Source organism: Lynx rufus, unplaced genomic scaffold, assembly GCF_022079265.1.
Source record: "Lynx rufus isolate CCGP_SWC_20201006 ecotype Redwood Valley unplaced genomic scaffold, mLynRuf1.p SCAF_6, whole genome shotgun sequence".
NCBI classification, from domain to species: domain Eukaryota; kingdom Metazoa; phylum Chordata; class Mammalia; order Carnivora; family Felidae; genus Lynx; species Lynx rufus.
The window spans coordinates 106,773,642-106,797,471 of record NW_025814878.1 but is presented as its reverse complement, the minus strand read 5'-3'; the positions used below and the strand labels follow the sequence as shown (position 1 = coordinate 106,797,471).

The following is a 23,830-nucleotide window of genomic DNA, read 5'->3' as shown; positions in this document are numbered from 1 at the left end:
GGCCAGAAACAAAATGCCTTAAAAATAAAAGAGAATTATTAGAGAATTGCAGCCTTTCTTTAGATTTTTTTTAATGTTTATTAATTTTTGAGAGAGACACACACACAGTGAGAGCCAGGGAGGGGCAGAGACAGAGGGGGAGACACAGGATCCGAAACAGGCTCCAGGCTCTGAGCTGTCAGCACACAGCCTGACGTGGGGCTCGAACTCACGAACCGTGAGACCATGACCCGAACCCAAGTCAGACGCTTAACCGACTGAGCCACCCAGGCGCCCCAAGAATTGCAGCCTTTCTTAAAAGAAAGAAAACAGTTCCTCCCGAGTGGGGCGGATTCCCACCCCCAGCACTGAGTGGACCCCACCTAGTGGTGCTGTGTCCTTGTAATGCCCCGGACTGAGTCAGTCCACAAGTCCTTCCCTCTACACCCGGAGCACGTTGGGCAGTCTGGGATCAACAAGGAAGTAAATCCTGAGACCAATGTGCATCTAGACCAGCCCTTCCTAACAGTATCTGACCACAAAACCCTTCTAAAAGTATTCTAAATTTTCAGACAATCCGCAGGAGCGCCAGAGTTACATTTATGCCTGGATTAGAGTAGAAAGCAATGACAGTCCTAAAGATAAATTCGTTGCTGCAAAATTTGATAATTTTCAAAACAACTTTTAAGCAGAATTTTTAAAATCACAATTTAAAAATTTTTTTTTCAACGCTTATTTATTTTTGGGACAGAGAGAGACAGAGCATGAACGGGGGAGGGGCAGAGAGAGAGGGAGACACAGAATCGGAAACAGGCTCCAGGCTCTGAGCCATCAGCCCAGAGCCCGACGCGGGGCTCGAACTCACGGACCGCGAGATCGTGACCTGGCTGAAGTCGGACGCCTAACCGACTGCACCACCCAGGCGCCCCTAAAATCACAATTTAGAAAAATCAGGTAATTTTTAAAGACCTAGTACTGAAATCACAGCAAGATAAAACGCTTATTAAATAGGGTTGTTAAATACATCGGTGATGTCCATGATTCCTTGGTAAATACTCCTTGTGCAGTTGAAACATCGTACCCACAAGCCACAGGCAATTTGCCCCAGGATCACCTGCCACAGTCATGTAGCACGCAGATTCAGAGGGAGCTTATTTCTATCATAAAACTATATAAAATGTGCTTAGCGTTTTAAAAATCTTTTGAAAACTGTAGTCAATTAATTTTTATATGAAAAATATAAAAATTAACTTTAAAAAGGTAAAAGTTGTCCATAATTCCGCACTTAAAATACATGAGTTGGGGCACCTGGGTGGCTCAGTTGGTTAAGAGTCTGATCTTGATTTCAGCTCAGGTCATGATCTCACGGTTCGTGAGTTCAAGCCTGGCATGGGGCTCTGTGCTGACAGCATGGAGCCTGCGTGGGATTCTCTCCCTCTTCCTCTGCTCCTCTCCCCCACTTTCAGTCTCTCTCTCTCTCTCTCTCTCTCTCTCTCTCTCTCTCAAAACAAAAACTAAAGAATAGAAAAAAAGAAGAAAAAACCGACAAGAATGTATTGAGTGCTTACTATGTGCGGGGCATTGTTCTAAACACCTTAAATGTGTTTCGCCATTACCTGTGAGGTAGGTAATATTATTGTTCCAGGTAACCAACATCCAGAGAAGTTAAATAACTTTCCTGAGGCCACACAGCTCATACAGGTGGAAGTTAGGTTTAGATCCGAGCAATCTGGCTCCAGAGCCAGTCCGCCTAATCCTACTGAGTGGAATTTTCCTCCACTCTAATACCACTCCCTGGAGATAATTTCTACTGATATTTTAGTGTTTGTTCATCTAGCCTTTTTGCTATGGTCACACAGAGACACAAACACAAAGGAGTTCATGCTAGACATATTATTTGGTGGCATTTTCACTTAATCTATCTGGAATATCTCTCCATATCAACAGATGTCTACAGAATATTCCTTGGTATGAATGTAGCATAACTTCTTAATCAACCTCCCGTTAATGGATATTAAAAGAGTTTCTAAGAGCCAACTTTTACAAATTGTGATAAGCGCAACTTCGTTTTCCTTACGTTAAAATGTTTGAAGAAAATATGTTCCTAGCATGGGTTATTTTCACATGACACTTATTAATGTCTCTTAAAACGCTAATGTTTTGTGGTGCATTGGGAGGTGAATCTCAACACTTCTACAGCTGCAGGAAGCTTCGGGTTGCGATCCACTCCTTCTGCGTTCCAGGTCATGTAGCAGAACCCGCCATTAGTCACCCTTCCACCCCACATGGCCAGACCCTCCCCACGAACTCAAATATCTCAGCCTGGAAGACAAGACCTAAAACAGCAAGGACCAGAGAGATTTGGAGGATCCATTCTTTCCTCCGGCTCAGGCTCGGCTTCTTGACTTCTGAGTCTTTGGCTGAGGAGACATATTCCTTCAGTGAAGACACTAATGACCAGCAGGGGGAGGGCCAGGAAAACTAGGTTGAGGAGAGATTGGCTGAGGGTTTGGAGGTGAGCCAGCCTGTAGATGCCAGCCATTGACAGCAAGGTAAGTAAGGACTCGTGAATTTCCTTGAAGGACAGAGTAAAGCTTCAGATTGTTGTGATGACTTTTTGTTGGTGTTAGCCTGGAGTTCCTTGAATGAAGTTCCTTGAAAGGACCCTCACCAAATCTAGCTTGTGGATTTGTTACATGCATGACCGCCGCAGTGGGTGGGAGAAGGGGCTTGTTTTGAGAAATCTGTAAAGATTCCAGGGAGAAAGAAGGTCAGGCAGAAGAGATAGTAGTGGTTAAGAAAAAGAAGGCCAGCCAAGTTTCTGACCTTTGGGAAGCTGTGCTGGGATTTAGAATTTACATTAAGAACTTATTTCACTGAGGCACCTGGGTGGCTCAGTTAAGCATCCCACTTCAGCTCAGGTCATGATCTCGCGGTTCGTGAGTTCGAGCCCCATGTGGGGCTCTGTGCTGACAGCTCAGAGCCTGGAGCCTGCTTCTGATTCTGTGTCTGCCCCTCCCCCCGCTCACACTCTGTCTCTCTCTCTCAAAAATAAACATCAAAAAAAATTTACAGTAGACTTACTTAGCACCAAAATTTACATATCCTGCCATGCTTACATTTTTTTCTATTGTTCTATGTTGCATAACCTCCTGATGTAATAGGAACCTGATAACAGCACCTGCCTGGTGGTTTTATTGTTACAGAGAAAATGCCATTTGGGGTGCCTAAATTCATTCACAGAACTAGATTTTTGACTGTGACTATTATCATGAACTCTCAGAATTAAAAAATATGAGGTATGTATCTATATATCTATGTCTATATCTGTATCTATATCTATATCTAAATCTATACCTATATCTGTTCCTATATTTCTGTATCTACATATGAAGCATTACAGACATATTTGAAGTCCCCAACCAATATACTGGGTAGAAATGTTTTTAGTTGAGATTTGAATTTATTTGATTGCTCATGAAGTTAACCATTATTTATGTTTTTCATTTTCTTGGGTGTGATTTTCTTCTCACCTATAATTTGTCCACTAAAAATGGTGTGTCCTTTTACTAATTTATAAATCCTGGCTGCTAATCTTTTATCAGTTATATGCATTGCAAATTCCATTTCCCTGTCGGCGGCTTCTCCTCCCACTTTCTTTTTGGTGTCTTCTTTTTGTACTCGAGTTTTTCATTTTAATATAGTCAAACACCACATTTCCCCTTTATGGTTTGAGCTTTTGATGTCTTGCTCAAGAAATATTCCTGTACCCTGAAGTCATGAAAACGCTTACATTTTTGTCTAAACATTTTATTGCTCAGCTATTGACATGGAGATTTGTAACCCACCTGGAATTCATTCTTGTGTAAAACATAGGCGGGAATCTAATTTTCTATTTTCCCCATATGGATAGATGGTTGCTCCCAGACCATGGCATATTCCTCTCCTCTGCCCCTGTTTCATATGCCTGCTTTGGCAGAAAATCAGGTTCCCACTTCTCACCCCCCAATTCTGTTGCCCTGGTCGATTTTCTAGTCTAGGATCACACTGTGGTTGTGAGAACATCACACTAAGTCTTGGTTTCCGGTCAGGTAAGACCATCTCCTTTTCCATTTGTTCTTCAACTTTGTCTTGGTTCTTCAGTTTGATTATTTATTGTTTATTGGTAACAAACTATCCCAAACCTTAGTGGCTTGAAACACTGACCAAAACAGAAAACAGACAAGTCGATGAACAAAACATTGACATACTGTGGGCATGCATAAAGAGCATAGTGGGGGGCAAGGTGAAGGGAGGGTCTAACTGGCAGTGGGTGGCAGGCCCTCCGAGGATGGTGCCTAAAGCCTGCTAGTGTCCCAAAGGTCGAAGAGCATCTCTCTCCTGTGGGGCCTGAGCCTTGGGTGGCAGAAGGGGTGGTCCCCTCCCTGGGGCACTGTGGGCAGGAGGGACCCAGGCCTTTTTATCTGGGGACACTGGTTAATCAAGAATCCCTCTCCTCAAACTCCCCAGCTACATCAGCCACAGCCCTACTATCCCCTCTTGGCTCCTGGAGTTCTATCAGAAAAGGTCATGCTTCCCATCCTCTCCTAGCACCGTTAGCATTCTTCAGCTCTTGCCATGATTGCTTGGTGTTACTATTTTGTCATACGTCTACCCACTGTGCATGTGCGTGCATGCGTGCATGCGTACATGCAATGGGAACAGGGACCCAAAAGCACTGTGGCTAAAATTTCAGGTCTAGGATCCACCATTTATTAGCTATAAGACTTTGGGAAATTACTGAACTGTCTGCGTCTCAATTTCCCCATCTTTAAAATGAAGGGAAAGCACTTACCTTATGAGGTTGTTTAAGCCATTAAGGTATGTAGAGGAATGTGGCTATAAGAAACACTCCATAATTGTTGGCTTACTAGACTTAATCACTGCCCCTGAGCAGTGGCTGGAGGTCAGCAGGCCCCTATAAATACCATGTAATGCCTATAACTCCAGGGGTTCTAGTCTGAGTAAATCCTTTGGCTTTGGACAGTGGCGGGAGGAACCTGACCCCTGGGATGGCTCGTGGTGTTATAGCCAGGAAACCCGAGTCGAGAAGACCATGGTGAAGATGGGCTCCCCCAGTGGTTATGTAGACTAAAATATAGACCAAGAGGAACTGTCAGGAGCCTAGCACAACAGAGGACCAGAGGTCTAATGAGGCCGTAGGTCAGTGCTGATGGCCCTCTCAGAGCAAGGCCGGGTAGGGTGAGAGGTCAGGATATAGCAGGTGCCCAGCCTCTGGTAGTCAAATCTGGAGCACTGGAAGGGCAGGGAAGAGACCTGAGGAGCCAAGGTGATGCTCAGAACATCCTGTTCTCCACCTCTTTCAACTTGGGGTTGTTCCCAGATGTCCCCAACAGCCACAGACTCAGGACAGAACCGCATCCTCAACACTGAGAACCTGGGATGTCACAGGTGACAAGGAATTACTTTGAATTCCTCCCTGAAGAAGACCTCATCATCACACCCGAGCCTGCCAGACCTCAGACCACCCACCCTTTTCCTCTCCAACCCCTCTCCCTTCCTGGCCCTGAAGCAACCACACTCTCAGGTCCCATCCTGGAGGCAAAGCTGATGTCTCACTGTGACTGATGGAAAACAAGTTCTTGTCTGACAAAACCATTCACACTGACCAATAAGCGGTGAATCCCCTGTCCTCCAAGAGATTGGGACAGACACTGTATGACTCACTGGAATTTTGCAGAAGGGATCTGGCCTCCCACTGGCAGTTGGATTTGATGATCTTTAAATGTCACCCTTGAGAAGTAATGAATCTGCAATTCAAGAAATCTTTCCCATGACATGGTAGGACAGCACCCTCTGCCCCCATGGCCTAGAATTCCCACAATCCAGAGTCACTCCTTGGAGGTGCAGAATAAAAGAGGGCCCATGTCTCCATAAGAGCCCTGTGGAAGTGTACGTGGGCAAAGCAGGAGGTGGCCCTCAGCCTGCTCTGTTGGAGATGAAGCTAGCAAGGTAGTTGATGGTTTCCATGGAAGGGGAGGGAGCCCAGGTCAGTTCCCTACAGTGGCTGCAGGGGCCACTATAAGGAAGGAAGCTCTCATGCCTCCCACCCCTGCCCAGCAAGGCCAAGTGTTAGGAGGGACTCTTGAGTGGAGGACACTGCCCACATACTGGCAGGGTCATTTGTGAGAATCAAAATCAGGAGGTCAGGAAGGAGCTCTGGTGGAGGAAAAGAACTTTCCAGCCTGGCTTAGCAGCCCTGAGAGGTAGTTGGGGGTGGAGGGGGGGGGGGTTCATGAGGAGAGTCACCAAAGAGGAACTTGCACAGTGTGTCAGGGTTTCACAGCCCCTGGTCAGGAAGGAAGTGAGGGTCACAGAGTGGGGCGAACATTGGGTCACTCAGAGGCACTGGGATCCAGACCCTATGTAATTGGACTTTGCTCTAATAGCCCTCCTCCTAGACCCTGGGGAGGGGAGCAGGCAGGTGTCTAGAAACCCCTTCTATGGGCCCCAGAGCCTGCCCAGCACAGCCTTTAGACTCAAAGCTTCTCTCCTCTGGAGTGATAAGGACTTTCTTCTCCTCCCCCTTCCTCACCTCCTTTGTAGGAAGGGATGACCTTTTGCTGGTTTGGGACCATCTTTGTCCCACCAAAGTCCCCGTATCACTGGTAGGGCAACCCCACGCCTCACAGGTACTTGTTAAGTGCTCACTGCCCAGTGAAGTCTGCCTTCAGCTCCTGAGTTTCCCCCTCCAGGGCAGTCAAGTTGGAGGGCTGGGGTCTGCTTCCAGAGATGCTGGCATATTCCACAGTCAGAAGGGGGTCAGGCGTGGGCCTCAGGTTGGGGTGGGTGTTGACATAGATGGAGTCCTCAAGGTCAAAGTTGTTCAGGTGGGTAAGTGAAGCATAGCAAATGGCCCCAGAGTCCTCGTCAGAGCCCATCTGTTGATGGGAGCCCTGGGAATCAAAGCAGATAGATGTTCATTGTACAGATCATAGCTGGGAATGGTCAGTGGCCCCCAGGCTGCCCAGAGCTGGGTGGAGAACAGAGACAGGGATAAGGTGTGGGACAGAGTATGGACCTTGCAGAGCCTCTGGGAATAGCTGAAGCCAGCAGAGTTGCCATCACTGACGATGTTTAAGAATAGGCTAAGGGAGGGACGCCTGGGTGGCGCAGTCGGTTAAGCGTCCGACTTCAGCCAGGTCACGATCTCGCGGTCCGTGAGTTCGAGCCCCGCGTCGGGCTCTGGGCTGATGGCTCAGAGCCTGGAGCCTGTTTCCCATTCTGTGTCTCCCTCTCTCTCTGGCCCTCCCCCGTTCATGCTCTGTCTCTCTCTCTCTGTCCCAAAAATAAATAAACGTTGAAAAAAAAAATTAAAAAAAAAAAAAAAAAAGAATAGGCTAAGGAAGGCTATGTTGGGTATGATCCATGGACCGGCATTGCCTGGCAGCTTGTTAAAATCTCAGGTTCCACCCAAGATCTATTAAATCGGTCTCTGGGGGAGGGGCCCAAGAAATTCTGTTTGAACACGTTTTCCAGGTGACTTTTATGCATACTCAAGTTTGAGTAGTGCTGAGCTAGAACAGCACTTGGTAGGGGTGCCATTTGTAGAGTTGATTCCAGCATTACAAAGGGTTGAACCAGATGGCTTTAGATCCTCCCAATCCTGCGATTCTGTGGTTTTAAGAGTCTCAGATCTTTAGACAAGACATGCCTACCCAAGGGCAACAGCTCGGCCCTCAGCTCCCGAAGAGAGAGCACTTAGGGAGCCATGCTTGTGCCGTGAGGCCCTCTTCCCCCTAGCCGACTGGACTGATGGAAGCCACGCCATAGGCTGGCTCTGGACCCATGGGATGGACCCCCATTAATAGCTGTCTCCTGTGGGGGTGAAGGTCAAAAGCTGAAGCAGTCAACTTCTCTCTCTTGAAGAGGTTTGAATTGGGAAATATGGGGCAATGGGTACGTGCAGATGAGGCAACATGAGGAGTCACACGTGATTCCAGGCCCAGACTGAACAGAAACTACAAGTAAACACAAGCTGGGGAGCTAAAAAAGACAGTAACACTGACAACAAAGATACCCAGGAAACCTGAGATCGCCTCTGCCCTGACGAGGAGTCTTTCCGGTGTTCAGTGGTCTTTTCCCTCTGGACTGAAATGTTGTCATAGACGTGGAGTTTGTCCTCACCTGTGAAGAAAAGAGTCCAGTTTGGGGCAGGGACCGCTCCCTAGGCTCCAGTCTCCTGAGAAGGCAGAGGTGATGGAGGCCCCCTCTGGGCAGACGGGACCCTGGCAGGGGAGGGGCTGGGGCCCCGGCCCGGAAATCCCACCCTGCCCAGGATGTTGCAGGGAGGTCACAGTAGGGTCGCAGGCCCCGGCCAGTGCAGAGGAGTGTCCAGAGAGCAGAGGTTAGTGATAAGGAGCAAATCAAGCTGGGGGCCTGTGGCTCATTTGCATAAAACTGGTAAGCTTAATCAACTCAAGTCACTGAAAGTTCCAAACTGAAACATCAATTTAAGTATAATCTATTTGCTGGGGAAGTTATCTATAACGTCTTTCAAATTTTTGGGCCAGGAGCCACAATGAGAAATATTTTATCTTATTCCGGCACATACGAATACACACACTCACACACTCACACTCCTACACATACGTGCGCCCCCCCCCACACCCCTAAAAGTCCAATGAAAAAATATTTGTCCTTCCAAAGTGTACAAACCACTGTGACATTTTACCTTTTTATTTTGTTTTATGGAAATAGTATTGTGACCCACTAAATTGGCTTTGCACAGTTTGAAAAGTACGGATAGAAAATTTTACAATCTGGGGCACCTGGGTGGCTCAGTCGGTTAAGCGTCCAACTTCAGCTCAGGTCATGATCTCACAGTCCGTGAGTCCGCTCAAGTCTTAATCTCACGGTTTGTGGGACTGAGCCCTGTGTCAGGCTTCACACTGTCAGTGCAGATTCTGTCTCCCTCTGTCTCTCTGCCCCTTCCCCTGCTTGCACTTTCCCTCTCTCAACAGAAACAGAGCTTTTTAAAAAAATAAAAAAAGTAAATCCTTACCTATAAAAATATGGCAAATTATACGATCCCAAAATGATAGCAGAATGCCCAACTTTAGGCAAATTAGGCTTAGAGGAAGCTGACCTTGAGCCTCTGAAGAGAATGATCCTGCTTGCTGTTCTGCAAAGCAAGAGCACCCAGGGGATCCTGGCCACCTTGTCTTGCGGGCCTCAATTTCCTTGGTGATAGATAGAATGGGCACAATAAGCCCGGTCCTCACGGCTCGCGGGCACGAGGACATCATAGCCACGCCCTCAGTGGTCTGCTCTGAGCCAGCTCTGGGCTTTACCTTTCCCGGCACTTCCTCGGGCTTTCTTGAAGTACAGGATCATGAGGACCATGAGCACCAGCAGCAGCAGGACGGCCACCGTCGAGGTGGGAATGATGAGACGCCAATTGCTTTCAGAGCTTGGGAATAAGAAACAGCCAGCAGGGTGAGGAAAGTGGGAGCCAACCTTCTGTGGGGAAGCCATCCCTCTCCCCACACATTTGGTGGTCATGACAGCCCCTCCCGCTGAGCTGGCCAGGAGGCAGCCCCATGGTCAAGGACTCTGCCCCATAAGCCATGCACGCCTAGCCACGTCTGGGCTATGTTTCCTCCTCTGTGAAAGGGGAATGGTACCAATGCCTGCTGTCTTTGCTCCTTTTCCCTTTTCTGGCTGCTGTCCCCTGACTTGCCCCCGGGCCCCTGTTGCAGGGTCTGCACTCACCCTTCCAACCTGTTCCCCTAAACTATTCTTGGTCCCGGCTCTGTCACCTCAGCCTGCCTGTGAGAGGCGCTCAACTCTCAGAGAACACTGGTTTCCTGTGACCCACAGTTCTGCCACATGATAAACACATCTGGATAGGGCCTGTCTTAAGTCAAAGGCAGAACACAAAGACAGGCTTTGTCACACCACAGCAGGCTCCCCAGGGTGGCAAGCGTTGAAGCCCTAAGCCCCGGAGGCAGCCACTTTAGGGACACCTCTCAGCTCCATGACCAGCTCCACCTGGTTTCTGGACATACTGCCTTGAAGCAAGGAACCATGGTTGTGAGAGCCCCGGGTTCCCATAGCAGTGATGGTGGGTGGAGAGACGGCAGGGAGGATGGAGTCTGGAATAAGAGCGGCTATCAGGTCAGTCCCGGGGGGTCGGGGCCTAGAACCCATCAGGCAGGGGTAGAGAAAAAATCAGGCCACGGGTTGTAGTAACGACAGAGTGCCCCCTTCCCCCGGACGCCTGTGGCTGGAAGAGGGGAGAGGCCAAGGAAGAAGCTCTGGGCACATGCCTGGCGCTGGGCCAGACACAATCCCACTTAATCCTCACGGCAACTCCGTAAAACGGTGGTTCTGCCCCGAGGCAAACTTGGCAGTGTCCGGAGACATTTTGGTTTGGTTGCCACACCTGGGTGGTCTCAGGGAGGTTTGTGCTGTTGCTGTCCCATGGGCAGAGGCCAGGGACACTGCCGCCCGGGACACCCCTCGCAACAAATGTCAGCCTTGCCCAAGGTAAGCAACCCTGCTGTAAGGTGAGAATGTCCACTGGCCCCATTTTGCAGATGACAAAACTGAGGCTCCAAGAGGCCTGAAGCAAGTGACCTGAAGCGTTCTGCCCCCCTGAGAGCCAGGTGTCTATGGGCATGTGGTAGCTGGAGGCATTTCACACAGTCGGCCATGGGGGGGGGAGGAAGTGGAGGACAGAGAGGACCGGGAGGCAGGTGACAGTACCTGTCGGTGACAGGGCTGGCGGCGGAGGTCCAGGCTGTGGTGCTCCTGGTGCTCGTGGTGGTGGGCGTGGTTGTAGCTGAAAGACACGACCACGAGAGGAGCACTCCCATGTGTTTGCTCCGCATTGCAGGCTCCCCACTTCTAGCCCGTGGCCCTGGGGAGGATGGGCCCACACAGGGCTCTGGGCCAAGTGGGGGTGTTACTCTGAGTGATGTGGATGTAGAAAGCTGTGGAAGCCCAGGAAGAAACTCTGGTGAAAGCAGAACCCATTTCTCTTGGGTTTTCCTCACAGTGAAGTGCCACCGTGCAAGTGGCTTTAGATTAGGACCACACTATCACTTGGCTATATTCCACAGTCTTTTCTGTGTTCTTTGAACATATCATGTACTCTCCACCCATAATGCTTCCCTCCCACCTGCCCCCACTTTTGTCTGGGGGTCCTGCTCCTTCAGTAAGGCCCAGGCGGTATCACCTCCTCTGGGGAGTCCTCCAGGAGAATCCATACCACTGCTTTCTCCACCAACCTGGTCTCTCCCTTCCACTGGGCCGCCACCCAACATGCTTCCATTATGCCGCCCACCACCCACCCTCCTAACCCTTTACCTATGTATCTGCCTTCCTGGCGTGGGAGGGCGCTGTGGGCTCCTCCAGCACAGGAGTGGGTCTCAAGGTTTCTGATTCCCCTTCTAGAGCACAGCCCCTGCCCTACATGGGGGAGGGCGGTGAGCCACGGCTTAGGCGGTGACTGGCCAAGCAGCTGACCTCCGGGTGCCCAGCTCACGGAATGGCTGAGCAGGCTTGGAAGGAGGGCAGGGGTCTGGGAAGATGCCATTCAGGCTCCGGCCATCACAGAGAAACTCAGTGGGGGTGTGGGGGGGGAGGGCGGGCAGGCTTTGCCACTCGGAGGTTGGTTTTTTTTTTTATTTTTTTTAACGTTTATTCATTTTTGAGAGACAGAGACAGATCATGAGCGGGGAAGGGGCAGAGAGAGAGGGAGACACAGAATTGAAGCAGGCTCCAGGCTCCGAGCCGACAGCACAGAGCCCGACATGGGGCTCGAACCCACAAACCATGAGATCATGACCTGAGCCGAAGTCGGACACTCAACCGACTGAGCCACCCAGGTGCCCCAACCACTCGGAGGTTTTCAAGAAATACACCTGGGGCCTCAGATGGGGAGCACCGCCAAGATCCCCACCTGAGGCTTATGGTCTCTCGACTATAAGGGGCAGGGCCAGGGTGAGGACCCATGTCTTCTGAGCCCCCGGCCGCCGCACCTCCCAACCTCACCCTCGAAGCCCCACGTCTGCCTCACTGACTGGCTGCCTCCTGCCTGTCCGCCATTTGTTAACCCAACTGGCTTCCTGGGACTCAAGCACAACCCTTTGAGAGAAGGTTAGGGGTTAGGGTCAGGGGTGGGGATGCCCAGGAGCGGCCCAGTCACCAGCCAGTCTCGTCAAGCCTGAGGGAGCCTTACAGTCATTAGAAATCAACAGACGAGTCTTGTCAGTAGCAACAAAACTGTTCAGAGACACATGTGATGGGAAAGGAAGAACCAAGTGAGCCAGCAGGTCTGAGTTCTGCTGGTTCTGCCTTTAATTCACGGTGACCTTGGGCAAAGGGCACTGGTTTTCGGCTGTGAGAGCCAAGAAGAAAATGCTTTTAGAGTCTTCTCTAGCTCTAACACCTGTGGTTTAGGAAGGCTGAGGACCACACGAAGAAGGGCAAGAACTCACCCCGAGATACCACCAGACGGAATTTTCCGAGAACAGAGATCTCTGAGGATTTGTAGAATCCACATGAATAAAATCCGGAGTCCTTCACCCTGAGCTCAGTCATGGTGACGATGAAGTAGCCTAAACTGGAATAATCCTGAATAGAGTTTCGAGGTTCCCCGGACACTCTCGGGAGCCTGGTGTTGGAGGCTAACACGATACAAGTATCTGCTGAAATGTCCCTGCACCAGACTCTCATCATGTTTGAACCTGTCCAGGGCGGGTACAGGCACTTCACGGAGACCGTCTCCCCTTCCAGTTTGTGCAGCAACAGTGACTTCTGTCCCCAGGAGCCTGAAAAGAAACTCGGGTCAGGGAGCAGTTCATCTGCCACTGCGGGGCCAGGAGATAGGTGCCTTCCTCCGCAGAAAGGGCCCCAGAGGCAGCCTCAGGCCACAGCCCCACCCCGCCCCTGTCCCCTTCTGGCCTGCCTCACCCGGCCACCTCCCCCTCCTCTTGCCCTGTTCCCTCCCTTGGTCCTCATCACCTGATGATGCCAGGAGCATCAGAAGGACAGAGAGCAGCAGGTGTGTGCCCCCCCCGGCCATGAGCCCTTTCTTGAGCCGGGGTGGGAGAGGGAAGTCCCGAGGACAGGGAGCTTCTGGCTGGGGGACAGGGGTGGGGATTCAGCACAGCCACCCTCGCTGGTCCGGGGGAAGAAGCGTGCTCCAACGGGGCAGTAGGAGGCCTGGGAGGAGGGGACCTTCCTGCTGCAGGTGCTACACGTGAGCCCCGAAAGGCGACAACCCCGAGACTGGACTGAGGCTCCAGGGGACTCTGCGGCTACTGCTGTGGCTCTCTCGTGCTCAGCCTCTTCCTCCTTGTCACACTGGGGTTGGGATGTAGAAAGCTGTGGAAGCCCAGGAAGAAACTCTGGTGAAAGCAGAACCTATTTCTCCTTTCTTTCTCCCCTCTAGCTGACCACTTCCTCCCAGCCCTAAGCTACCTCCTCCCCACCCGGTAAAGCAGTGGCTGACGGGGAGTGACCCAGTTAGGGGACCTTTGGAGGTGCCCAGTGGTCTGAGCCTTCTTGTCCAGGCCTGCCTGGGAGCTGGAGGGTTGTGTGGGGACTGGAGGGGCAGAGGAGAAGAGAGAGGGAGAGTCATTTCCAGGAAGAGGTGCAGGGAATCAGGGAATATTCTGGCAAGGGTGGGAAAGAATGAAGCGGGGGAGCATAACTGGCGGTGGGGGGGAAGAGGATCGGGGAGGCTGGAGGGGAGTCTCCCCACCCCAGTCACCCCATGTCCCCAGCTCCCAGCCTGCCATAATCACTCCCCAAGCATTTGTCCAAAGACCACAGTAATCAAGCACGTTTTGAAGAATAATTGTCATTAGAAGAGCCACGGAAAAACAATCACCACAGGCTGTGTATAGTTAATAAACAATGAAGAAAGGAGGACACCTTGTAAAAATGCAGTGTGGCAGGTCGGGTTTGTGGGGGCACAGATTCTGAGGTGGAGGTTAGCACGGGAGGCCTAACATGCCCGGGGACCAAGCCGGGAAGAGAAGGACAGGTCAACAGGAAGCTCAGGCCTGCAGAGATCTGAAGACAGGATGCTCTCCAGGGTGGCAAGGAGATGCCGGGGCTTTGGAGCCTGCGACAGCCGGTCAGGGGTGATGGGCCACCCTGGGAGGGGGACTGCCCTTGGTGAGGCCTCTCTCTGCAGCTGAGGCAGCCCCCTGGGGGGAGGGGCGGGCAGAGGAGGCCTTCCGCTCTCCCTATTCCCAGCCCTGGGGTAACAAGTCCATCAGCCTGAAGGAGGACGATACACCGACTCAGTTTGATGCAGACTGAGAAACCTTTTGCAGCCACCTGGGAGGACCGTGAACTTGAGGCTTGCTTGCTGGACTTCCAGTGGGAGCGCGTGTGTCCCACGGTGACAGATGTGTCTTCTATGTTCCGCAGAGCAGACATCCCCCCGAGCTGGGTTTTCTTTACGTGTCCCGGCCCTTGGTCACGACAGGAAGCCCTCCACGGGCGTGTCCTGTCATCACAGTCGATTGCTCAGGAAGCTTTGTTGCCTTAGCCACTAACAGCAGCAGCAGCAGCCTGTGTGATACCCACCCCCCCCCCATGCACCCCCTGCCCAGGATCTCCTGAGGATCTGGATCCTCCTGCAGCTCCAGGGGGAAAAGGGTAAGGACAAGGAGAAAAATGAAAGGCTGGGGTTTTCAGGAAAATGTCTCAGAGCACTGGAGGTCCAAAGAGGCCACCCAGGCCCCAGCGGGGCTGGAGACCCGGGGCGGGGGCTCTGTATTCCTTTCCCAGTACCCTGTATCCTTCCTGGGGAGTTCACGTGGGAGCAGGCTCCAAGGGTGGGCACCTGGTACAGGCTCACCCAATTCCGGGAGCCCCTCATCCTCGGCAAACAGGGATGGGGGGGTCCCCTAACAGCTACCCTGACATCAGGGCACAGCCGAAGGCCTCTGCCTAGGTCCAGCACCCACCGCCTGAGGCCTGCCCGTGTGTCCCTCTGCCCTCCCTAGCCCCTTTCAATTTAGGGCACAACAGAGAAATAGGGCCCAGAGGGCTTTAGTGTAGACAAAGCATACGCTAGAGCTGGAGAAGAGCTTGGGGACGAGCAATCAGGAGGCATTTACTCGGTGGTAAGAGGTTCCTGTCACTCTACTTGATCCTTGAAAGCAGTCTTGGGAGGTAGAGTTAGTGTCCTCTTTCACAACAGAGGACAATGAGGTCCGATAGGGTTAGTTACTTGCACAGGGTCACACAGTGACAGGGGGCATCCCTCAGTCCCCGTCCTGAGCCCTCTGCTGCTCTCCCACAGGCGGGGCTGTAAGTGTGCTGTTGCAGGATCTTGAATGGAGTGGGCGTCTGGGGGAGCTGTGTTCCCCAGGGAAATGAACTCCCTCCTAGTTGCACACCAAGGTCGTGGGCACACCCTCCTGATAGAGAGGACCGAGATCACTCTGGGTGCGCGCGTGTGTGTATGTCCTGATACCGGGCTTGTGGGTTCCTCAATCTGAGTCCCTCCTCTAGTGCCCCCTTCTGGACGCAGGAAAGAGATGCCTCTTCCCTGCAGTCCTCCAGGATTACCTTCTGTCCCTTCCTGTCTCCCCACCTCCATTCTGGAGTGGCCCCCCAGCCACCCATCAAGGCCCTGGCCGTGTCACTCTCCTGACCATGACATCTGCTGTCCCTCCTGGGAGGGTCCTGCTCCAGGGGGAGAGTGGAAATGCCACATTGATCCCTAGGTGCTTATTCCAGTTGCTCCAGACTAGTAGGGCCCCTGGTCCAAGGGAGGAATCCAGCCCATACTCTCCAGCCTTCACGGCAGGCGAGGCCAAGTCTGAGCAGAGGCCAGTGAAGCAGAGGCCAGACTCCCTGCCCTCCTCCAGCCCCAGGCGTTCCTCCAGGCTGTGCTCAGCTCCAGGCTGTCCTTGCTGGGTCCCACGTGGCTCCTCTCTTCCCAGGGGACAATGGGTCCTTGGGGGCGGGTGGGCGATCCACCCTTTTCTGAGCCGTGGCCTCCCCTGCAGTGGACTTTGGAGGGCCCTCCGCCTTCTGTGAGAGCTCAGGCCTGCAGCTGGGAACCGAGGGGAAGAGCCCTGAGTACAGCCCCCGTCTGGGGACAGGCTGGTCCTGCAGCCAAGGGGCTCTGGGCGGCCTGGTCACAACTGTCCCTAGAGGGCCTGCCAATGGGTGACAGGCCGCAGTGGGTTGGTGGCCTCTGCTGGCTGGCTCCCAGGACTTCAGGGACAGGCACTGCAGTCAAGGCAGGGCACATCCAGAGGCCCATCAGAGGGCGCGGGGCCCCAAGGGTGGGGGGCTTAGGCCGCTCTGGGGTCCCCTGCTGCCAAACCCCTGTGGATCTCCAACTCTTGGTCACTGTTCCTTCTTCTCCTCCAGGGCGGGGCCCCTGAGACACCAGCTGCCTCTGAGACTCTCTCCTCCCCAAGCACGTGGGGAAGCTTGAAGGGAGCAGAAGGCGGCTGAGGGCACAGGGTTCGGGATGGGGAGAGAGCAGCGGCCCACCCGTCTGCTCCCCTCTGCTGCATACAAGGGGCTCCTGAGCTCTCTACAAGGCTTCTCTGCCACCCAGCGGGAGCCTGGGACTCAGGATCCCCTCGGTGGCTTGCCCTGCGGTTTTCGGCCTGGTGCCCTCCATTCTGAGCGTTCTCAGGTTCTTGGCAGCCCAAGGGGTCTGAGCGGGCCAAGAGCAGCCTCTGGTTCTGCGGGGGGGAGTGGGGGGGCCTGAGTCCAGCATCGGTCTGGCTCTAGTTCACACAGGTCCCCATCTTAATCCTCCCCTGGCCTCCTAGGGCCCCTCCAGGAACAGCTTTCCTACTCCATAGTTAAGTGGCCTCGGACCAAGCAGGCTTCCACGGAGGCTCCGGGCTTCCAAGTGGGTCCCTCCAGGCTCTATCAGGATTGTCGCACACCCTGTAGCCTGGGAGGACAAGGACAGAGATGAAGGGCAGGGCTCCGGTGCTCCCCTCCCCCCACCCTCCTGGGCCAGTCCATCCCTCCTTCTGGCTCTGCCCTCCACTTTCTGCTGGGTCGGCCCCAGGAGGGTCATGCGGCACCCTTCCTGTTCACCCACCCTCCTCCCTCCCCTGGGTGCCAAGCAGTCCTTCTGGCCGACAAAGGTGAGGACACACCGCCTGGGAATGGAGTGCAGGCGGGCGCTTTGGAAAGCGTGTCAAGCCCCAGTGCTCTGCCCTCAGGAGGCTGGGAGGGTGGGCTGTACTCACTCCCCATGTGTCTCTTCTTCCAGAACCCGTAGACCACGATCAACATCACAGGCACTGGGAGGAAGGTCAGCACCCCCAGGAGCACAATGGGATATGAATCCTGGTGCCTGAGGGGACAGGACGGAGCGGGGAGGAGGTGAGCACCCGGCTCCCTCCTCCCAGACCCATGTCTTCCTGCGTGCGGCAGGAGAGGAGCCAGACCTGGAGAAATCCTCACAGGCCTTGGCCGGGGTGATGGCCTCTCTTCCTTGGGAACCCAGCTGTGGCAGGAGGAAGTGAGGAGCTTGGGGGTCAGGGGAAGGGTCCCAGGTGGAGGGGAGCATCTCCTCCGCTGTTTCCTCAAACCCACTCACTGCTGAGGACGAGGACTCTTAACGGACCCCCATTTGTGACAGAGGAGACTGAGAGTCTTGCTGTCCTCACAGTGGGAGCCTCTCGTGGTGGCCCTTCCTTCTGCTGTCCTCTGCAGCTGATGCGGGAGGGGCACAGCCTGTAACCCCTTGCCTGTAGCACTCCGTGTGCACCAGCCCTCGGCACCTCCATTCAAATAATTTTTGGCCTGAGGACTTTCTCTTGTTACTGGAGCCCTCTCTCCCACCCAGGACAGGCAGCCCTCTACCAATGGCCAGTGGGAGTAGGTGTATTAATACCACAGCTCTCTTGCCCTTCAGGTGGGCGTCTGACGCAGGGCCCCAGAGCCCACCCCATGGGCTGAGCTCTGCTACCCACAGTGGTGGTGGCTTGATTAGGTTCTCTACGGGCTCCCTGTCTCATTTCCCTGCGCTCTTTCCAGCATTCCTGGTCCCAGAGGTGGCTTCCGGGGGAACCCAATTTAAAGCATCCCCCATTTCCCACTTCCTACTCCCGAGGCCCATCCTTGTCCTGCCCCTACCTTCTCCTCTTCATCCACAGACTCTTAGGCTGACCCCTCCTCAGCCCTCACTTCCCACTGCCAGCCCGTATGGATGGCACCACTCCTTCCCAGCTTCTGGCGTCCTACCCACCCGCCATTCAGCAGCAGGCCAGACGGGCCTCCTGAAAGGGAAGGTCGGCTCTAAGTGGAGGCCCCAAGAACGGCCGCCATATCCGGTCAAACGTCATTCAGCCCCACGACCCCCGGGTACCTGTCAGGGGATAATTTGTTGATGAGAGACCCACTGGTACGGCACGTTCCCGTGGTGGGTGATCTGGCACGCGGGGGCCCAGCCCTGGTAGACACAGACACTGGGCCAGCAGAGGAGGCTCCGGCATCGCTGGGGGGCACAGTCACGGTCTGGGACCCCATGGTCCTCCCGGGCCCCATGGTAGAGGAGCCAGCGCTGGTGAAGCTGTAGCCTGTCATGGAGGTCAGTCTGATGGGCCCTGAGGCAGCGGAGGGCACGAGTCTGGTCATGGTGAAGAGACCAGGTGTGAGCACTGTCACACTGGTGGTGAAAGGGGCATCGGGGCCTGAGGTGGGGGCTGGGCCCTCGGTGACGACAATTCCACTCTGGAGGATACTGGCCAGCTGTGGAAGAGGAGTGCTTCTCTTGATGGCGGAGGCTAAGGGGCCAGAGAGGGAGGAACGTTAGATCAGGAGGGGGTCTCGCTGATGGGAGCGGATCCCCGTCTCCCCTCCTGGGTCTTGTACCCAGGGCTCTGCTCTTCTGAGTGACCAGCTGTTGGTCAGGGAGAAGGAAGAGACTTTCTGTTTCTTTAGCCTGCCCTGTCGGGCCACCTGGGCCCAGAGGACACTCTCCTCCCCGCCCCCATCTCTCCAGTCACTTCCAACCCTCCTCATTCCTGTGGGCCAAAGAGACTTCTTCACTATGATGTTGAACAGGGACTTTTCCAGGTGCTCCATAGTTGGCAAGTAGGGCCCAGGGACTGAAGACAGGGAAGCAACTGGGCATCAGTTGGGCGTCAGATTCTTGATTTCGGCTCAGGTCATGATCTCAAAGATTCGTGAGTTCAAGCCCCCTGTTGGGCTCTGCGCTGGCAAAGTGGAACCTACTTGGAATTCTCTCTCCCTCTCTCTCTCTCTGCCCCTCCCCCACTGGCACAGTCTCTGTCTCTCTCAAAATAAGCAAACAAACTTAAAAAACAAAACACAGGGAAGCACTAAAGGCCCAAATTCCACAGAACACCTCAAGCAGCAGAGTCAGATGCCCTTCTCAGGGGCTTACGAAGAGACACCTGCTACCCTCACCCATCACCTCAGCCTTTTACATCCCATTTTCGAGAAGGTTGGCGTTTGGGTGGTGGAAGAGGAGGGGGTTGCAGGAGGCTCCAGGTCCCATCTGGGGCAATGTGGAAACTATATCCGCAGAGAACAAGGGAACTGGAGAGAAACATTGGGGAGAGAGAGGGCTGCCATGGGCTGCCACACGACATGACTGTGCATCACACGGACACATTTCAAAGGGCCAAATGGCCACCATGGAAGGTGCCCATCTTTCTGGGCAAGGGACCCCCGAACAAGCAACATTGGTGAGAGTGGGGATAGGGGAAGAGGCTGACCTGGAGCCAGATCTCCACCATCACCCTACACAGCAGTGGGGACACCCCCAAAGACCCTCCAGAGAACTCACGCGTAGGTGCCTTGGGAGGGCCAGCATCTGGACACCCACCTCACAGAGGATCCCAAAGGGCTGGGTACAAAAGAGTGACATCCGACACGGAGAGAGAACTCCTACAGTGGGCAGTGAAGACACACTACCACTCCCCTGCCTCCGCCCCTGCCTCGGTGCACCAGGGGGTTGGCAGGGGATGGCAGGGAGAGCAGACTGCCAAGAACCCCACCTTCCCTACCTGCCGAGACCAAGGAGAGGGAGTTAGGCAGCAGGCTACCCCCTTCCCCACTCCAGGTGGCTTGGTCTTCAGGAAGGAGTGGAGGGGCATATATTGCTAGAAGATTAGAGTTTTTAAACGGGCTGTGGATTTTTCTGTTTTCCTGATAACCGAAAAGGTCTGCAAAGTCGGAATCTCCCCAAACGGCCTTTAAGAGGTGGAATGTGAGATCTGACGGGGGGGGGGGGGGTGCGCAAAGAGAAAAGCGAAACCATTCCGTGTTTATATCCCTGCAAAGGCAGAACTGGAGAGGGGGGATCGAGATTTGGCTCCACATCTCAGAGACAGTAGTTGCCCCGGCTCAGTCCCACAGAAAAGGGAGATACAGAGGGATCAGGAGAATGCGGAAGGGCGGATAACAAATTTCATCATCACTGGCTGCTTTTTTTTCAGATTTTCTTGCTGGTTCCTCGCCGTTTCCTATCGTATAAATTTGGTGGGGGGGACCTCGGGGCTTGGCCCTAACTCTCCTTTTCGACACTCAAGGGAGAGCTTTTATATTCCCTTGATTTTTTTTTTATTTTTTTTTAACGTTTATTCATTTTTGAGAGACAGAGAGAGACAGGGCATGAGTGGGGAAGGGGCAGAGAGAGAGGGAGACACAGAATCCGAAGCAGGCTCCAGGCTCCAAGCTGTCAGCACAGAGCCCGACGTGGGGCTCGAACTCACGAACTGCAAAATCATGACCTGAGCCGAAGTTGGACGCTCAACCGACTGAGCCACCCGGGGGGGCCCTACATTCCCTTGATTTTTTTTACAGCTTCATTGTGACACCAGTCACATCCCACATACTGCGCCCATTTACAGCACCAAATTCAATGGTCTTTAGTATATTCAGAGTCCCGCAACCACCACCACAGCCAGTGTTAGAATATTTGCATCATCTCCTCACCCTTTAGCTGTGACTCCTCTACCGCCTCCTTTTGTCCCCTCCCCCCCCCCCGCCCTAAACAACCATCAATCTGCTTTCTGTCTGTATAGATTTCTCGAATCCCCTAGACTTTAAACAGTCTTCACGGAGATACTTCCGAGTATATCCCCAGCTCTGACCTCTCACCTGAGCTCCAGGCTGCACATCTGCTGCCCACTTGGGGCTCCAGGAGGCACCTCAAACTTAACAGGACAAAATACAGCTCTTGGTATTTCTCCTCCAAACCAGCTCCTCTCCAGATTCGCCCTACTCAAAAAATGGTACCGTCATGCACCTCGCTGATGGAACAGAAAGCCTTAGGGTCACTCCTGATTCGTCCCTTTCGCTCACCTCCCACACGAGCAGATCCCGTCTTGCCTCCGGAGTGTACAGGGAGGGGGGCAGGAGGTCTGAACATCATAGATTTGAGCCCCTCCACTTCTCCCCGCCTCCAGGGCCCACACGTCCTACTCTAAGACACTGTCATTCTCAGCCAGAACACCCAACAGGGGTCTCTGTGCCCATCTCTTACCCTCTTCCACAATCCATCCTCCACAAAACAGCCATTAGGCTCTTAAAGACAAGCCACAACACACCCCTCTAAATTCTCCAATAGCTTCCTATTCTACTTGGAATAAAACTCAAACTCCACATCAGAGACTTTAGAGCTGCTGTTTGACTCTCCAGCCTCATCTCCTGCCACTATGCCCCACACTCAATATGGACCAGCCACACAGGCCTGCCTTATACAGGCCCAGCTCCTTGTCACCTCAGGGCCTTTGCACATGCACCTAGAATACCCTCTGAAGGACCCATATTTCAACAGGGCTAAAGAGCTCTCATCACGCTGGGCTCTGCTTGATGTCACCTGCTCAGGAGAGTCCTCTCTGGTCTCCAGCACCTCAACGGCTCCCTCCACCACTGAATTACTGAATAAAACACGGACCTGCTTTATTTTCTTAAGAATGTTTATGGTTACCTACAATTATTTGTCTGATGATGTGCGACTGCCTGTCGTCTCTCCTAGGGCAGGGCTGTGTCTGCTTTTGCTCACCCCTCTATCCTCAGAGCCTAGAACAGTCCCTGGCACATAGCTAGGGACGCAGTGAATATATATTTAACAGAAGATGGAATAAAAACAAAGCACACAGCGCCCTAAGTATGAATCCTGTCTCTGCCACCTGCTAGCTCTGTGACCTTGGACAAGGTGAGATCCACAGAGGGCTTTTTAGATCTCATTTTCTTCATCGGTAAAATGGGGACAATAACGCCCATGAAGATGTCAGTAAAAATTGCGAAAACCCTGCGGCACCCCAGGCCCACGGATGGATTATTATTCTTACTATATCTGCTGCGAATGGAGACTGGGGCAGGGAGGACACCCTCTACCCTCCCGTGCCCTGGCGGTCCGGCTCACCTGGAGACACCTCCAGAAGGAAGCCCGTCAGAGGGTACAGGGTCCCCGAGCTGTTGCGCATGCACCAGTACCGGCCCGAGTCCTGGCGCCTGAGGGCCGCCATGGTGATCTTGACTACCTTGGCCTTCGCGTCATCCTGCAGCAGGTAGCGTGGCCCCTGCGTCCAGACCCTGGTGAATCCAGGCTCGCACTTCTTCCTCCTGATTTTGCACCATACCTTGCCCTCCACGTGGCTTTTGCGGCTCTTGTAGGAGCACTGCACAGACAGAGTCTCCCCTTCAAGGTGCTGCACTTTAGTGTACACGTTCTCGGCAGGGACACCTGGGGAGACACTACTGGTGAGCGAGGTCTGGCCAGAGGTGGGGAAGGAGGCCTCTTGAAGGTCGAGGTGAAGGGAGAGGAGGTGGATATTGCCTGGAACTCACAGTTGTGGGGAGAGACAGAGTCCTACGCTGAAAGAGCTCCCCCAGTCAGATAGGGGAGATGCACGGGTATGGCCAACAGCTAGCTCCCAGTCTGAGAGGGGAGACACAAGCCACTCCCTCACGGAGCTTCCAGTCAATTGGAGTAGACATTATCCCTGCCCTCTGGGAGTTCCCAAACTGAGGAGGAAGACAATAGTCGTGGGCCCCTGGGGAGTCCTAGAATGGTGCAAAAGATATAGGACTAGCCCTCAGGGAAGTCCCAGTCTGATGGTGGAGACACAGGCAAAGCCCTCAGGGAGCCCCAGACTAATGGAAGAAACTCAGCCCTTACACTCAGGGAGCTCCAACTGACACAGCCCCTTTCTTCATGGTATTTTCTAGCCCAATGGGAAGGTAACAACCCCATTTGCAGGGTCTTGTGGGAAAGACCCACGTCTTTGAGACAGAGGCACTGACACAGGTGCACAGCGAGACAGGTGCACAGACGCAAACAGAAGTCACTAAGTTATAAAATTCCAGAACACAAGCAACTCAGGTAGATAAGAAAGTCCTGCATTTGAAAAAATTCAGAGTAAAAATGATTCACCAAGAAGTTCGTTTTAGTTATCTTCTAAATAGCAAGTTGTCTTAGTTCCTTTCACATGGTATTTCATTTTAAAACGTTCTAGTTGCATAAAATCCATAGATTACAAATGCCCAAACGTGCATCTCAATTCTCAGTGGGGTGCAAACCAAAGAATTCACTGTTCGTCTACAGCATGTTACAGTCTCGGCCTAGAAACAAGATGTGGTCCGTGCATTTCACAATCCACAGCCTGGCAGGAAGAGAGTGGAACTAGAAGTGGGGGGTGGGCAATCAGGGGACAGGGAGAGAGAGAAAGCTGTGGTGCGTTCCCTCCACCCCTCTGCCCAAGGTAAGCTCAGTACTTACTCCTTTCACACCCCCAGAGCCTTTTGCACACATACACACGTTTCTCCCCAGCAGGACAGAGTAGAGAGCACACATTTTAGA

General features: G+C 53.2%; 2 protein-coding genes across 8 annotated transcripts in view; both read right to left on the bottom strand.

The window, feature by feature from the left end:
• Positions 1 to 3,773: 3,773 nt before the first annotated feature.
• On the bottom strand, positions 3,774 to 13,745 carry LOC124529360 (CMRF35-like molecule 7). Of its 2 annotated transcripts, none has more exons than XM_047103240.1 (6): positions 13,012 to 13,745; positions 12,486 to 12,818; positions 10,750 to 10,825; positions 9,333 to 9,451; positions 8,060 to 8,166; positions 3,774 to 6,935 (listed from the first exon to the last, which is right to left on the bottom strand). In XM_047103240.1, the coding sequence occupies exons 1-6, from the start codon at positions 13,070 to 13,072 to the stop codon at positions 6,687 to 6,689; spliced, it is 945 nt and encodes a 314-aa protein (XP_046959196.1). In that variant the 5' UTR covers positions 13,073 to 13,745; the 3' UTR covers positions 3,774 to 6,686. The 2 variants fall into 2 exon arrangements, with proteins under 2 accessions (XP_046959196.1, XP_046959197.1); XM_047103241.1 differs by having other exon boundaries at positions 8,069 to 8,166.
• A 91-nt stretch (positions 13,746 to 13,836) lies between these two features.
• TREML2 (triggering receptor expressed on myeloid cells like 2) overlaps positions 13,837 to 23,830 on the bottom strand; it is a 37,346-nt gene continuing 27,352 nt past the window's right edge. For 4 of the 6 annotated variants that reach the window (XM_047103236.1, XM_047103237.1, XM_047103233.1 and 1 more), the window contains 5 exons: positions 22,394 to 22,714; positions 21,124 to 21,243; positions 18,362 to 18,779; positions 17,238 to 17,344; positions 13,837 to 16,933 (listed from right to left, as the gene is read on the bottom strand). In XM_047103236.1, coding sequence (XP_046959192.1) covers positions 16,839 to 16,933; positions 17,238 to 17,344; positions 18,362 to 18,779; positions 21,124 to 21,243; positions 22,394 to 22,714 — 1,061 coding nt within the window. In that variant the 3' untranslated portion in view covers positions 13,837 to 16,838. The remainder of the gene's footprint in view (positions 16,934 to 17,237; positions 17,345 to 18,361; positions 18,780 to 21,123; positions 21,244 to 22,393; positions 22,715 to 23,830) is intronic. The other 2 variants (XM_047103235.1, XM_047103238.1) reach the window with 1 other exon arrangement.

What these genes read in the sequence shown, in the direction of transcription:
- LOC124529360 (XM_047103240.1), bottom strand. Translation starts at nt 13,072, where the DNA reads ATGGCCGGGGGGGGCACACACCTGCTGCTCTCTGTCCTTCTGATGCTC. An exon ending in CCGTCTGGTGGTATCTCGGG is followed by an intron (nt 10,826 to 12,485) that starts GTGAGTTCTTGC and finishes CGTGTCTTTCAG; the next exon opens with CTACAACCACGCCCACCACC. An exon ending in GCCAGCCCTGTCACCGACAG is followed by an intron (nt 9,452 to 10,749) that starts GTACTGTCACCT and finishes CTTATTCCCAAG; the next exon opens with CTCTGAAAGCAATTGGCGTC.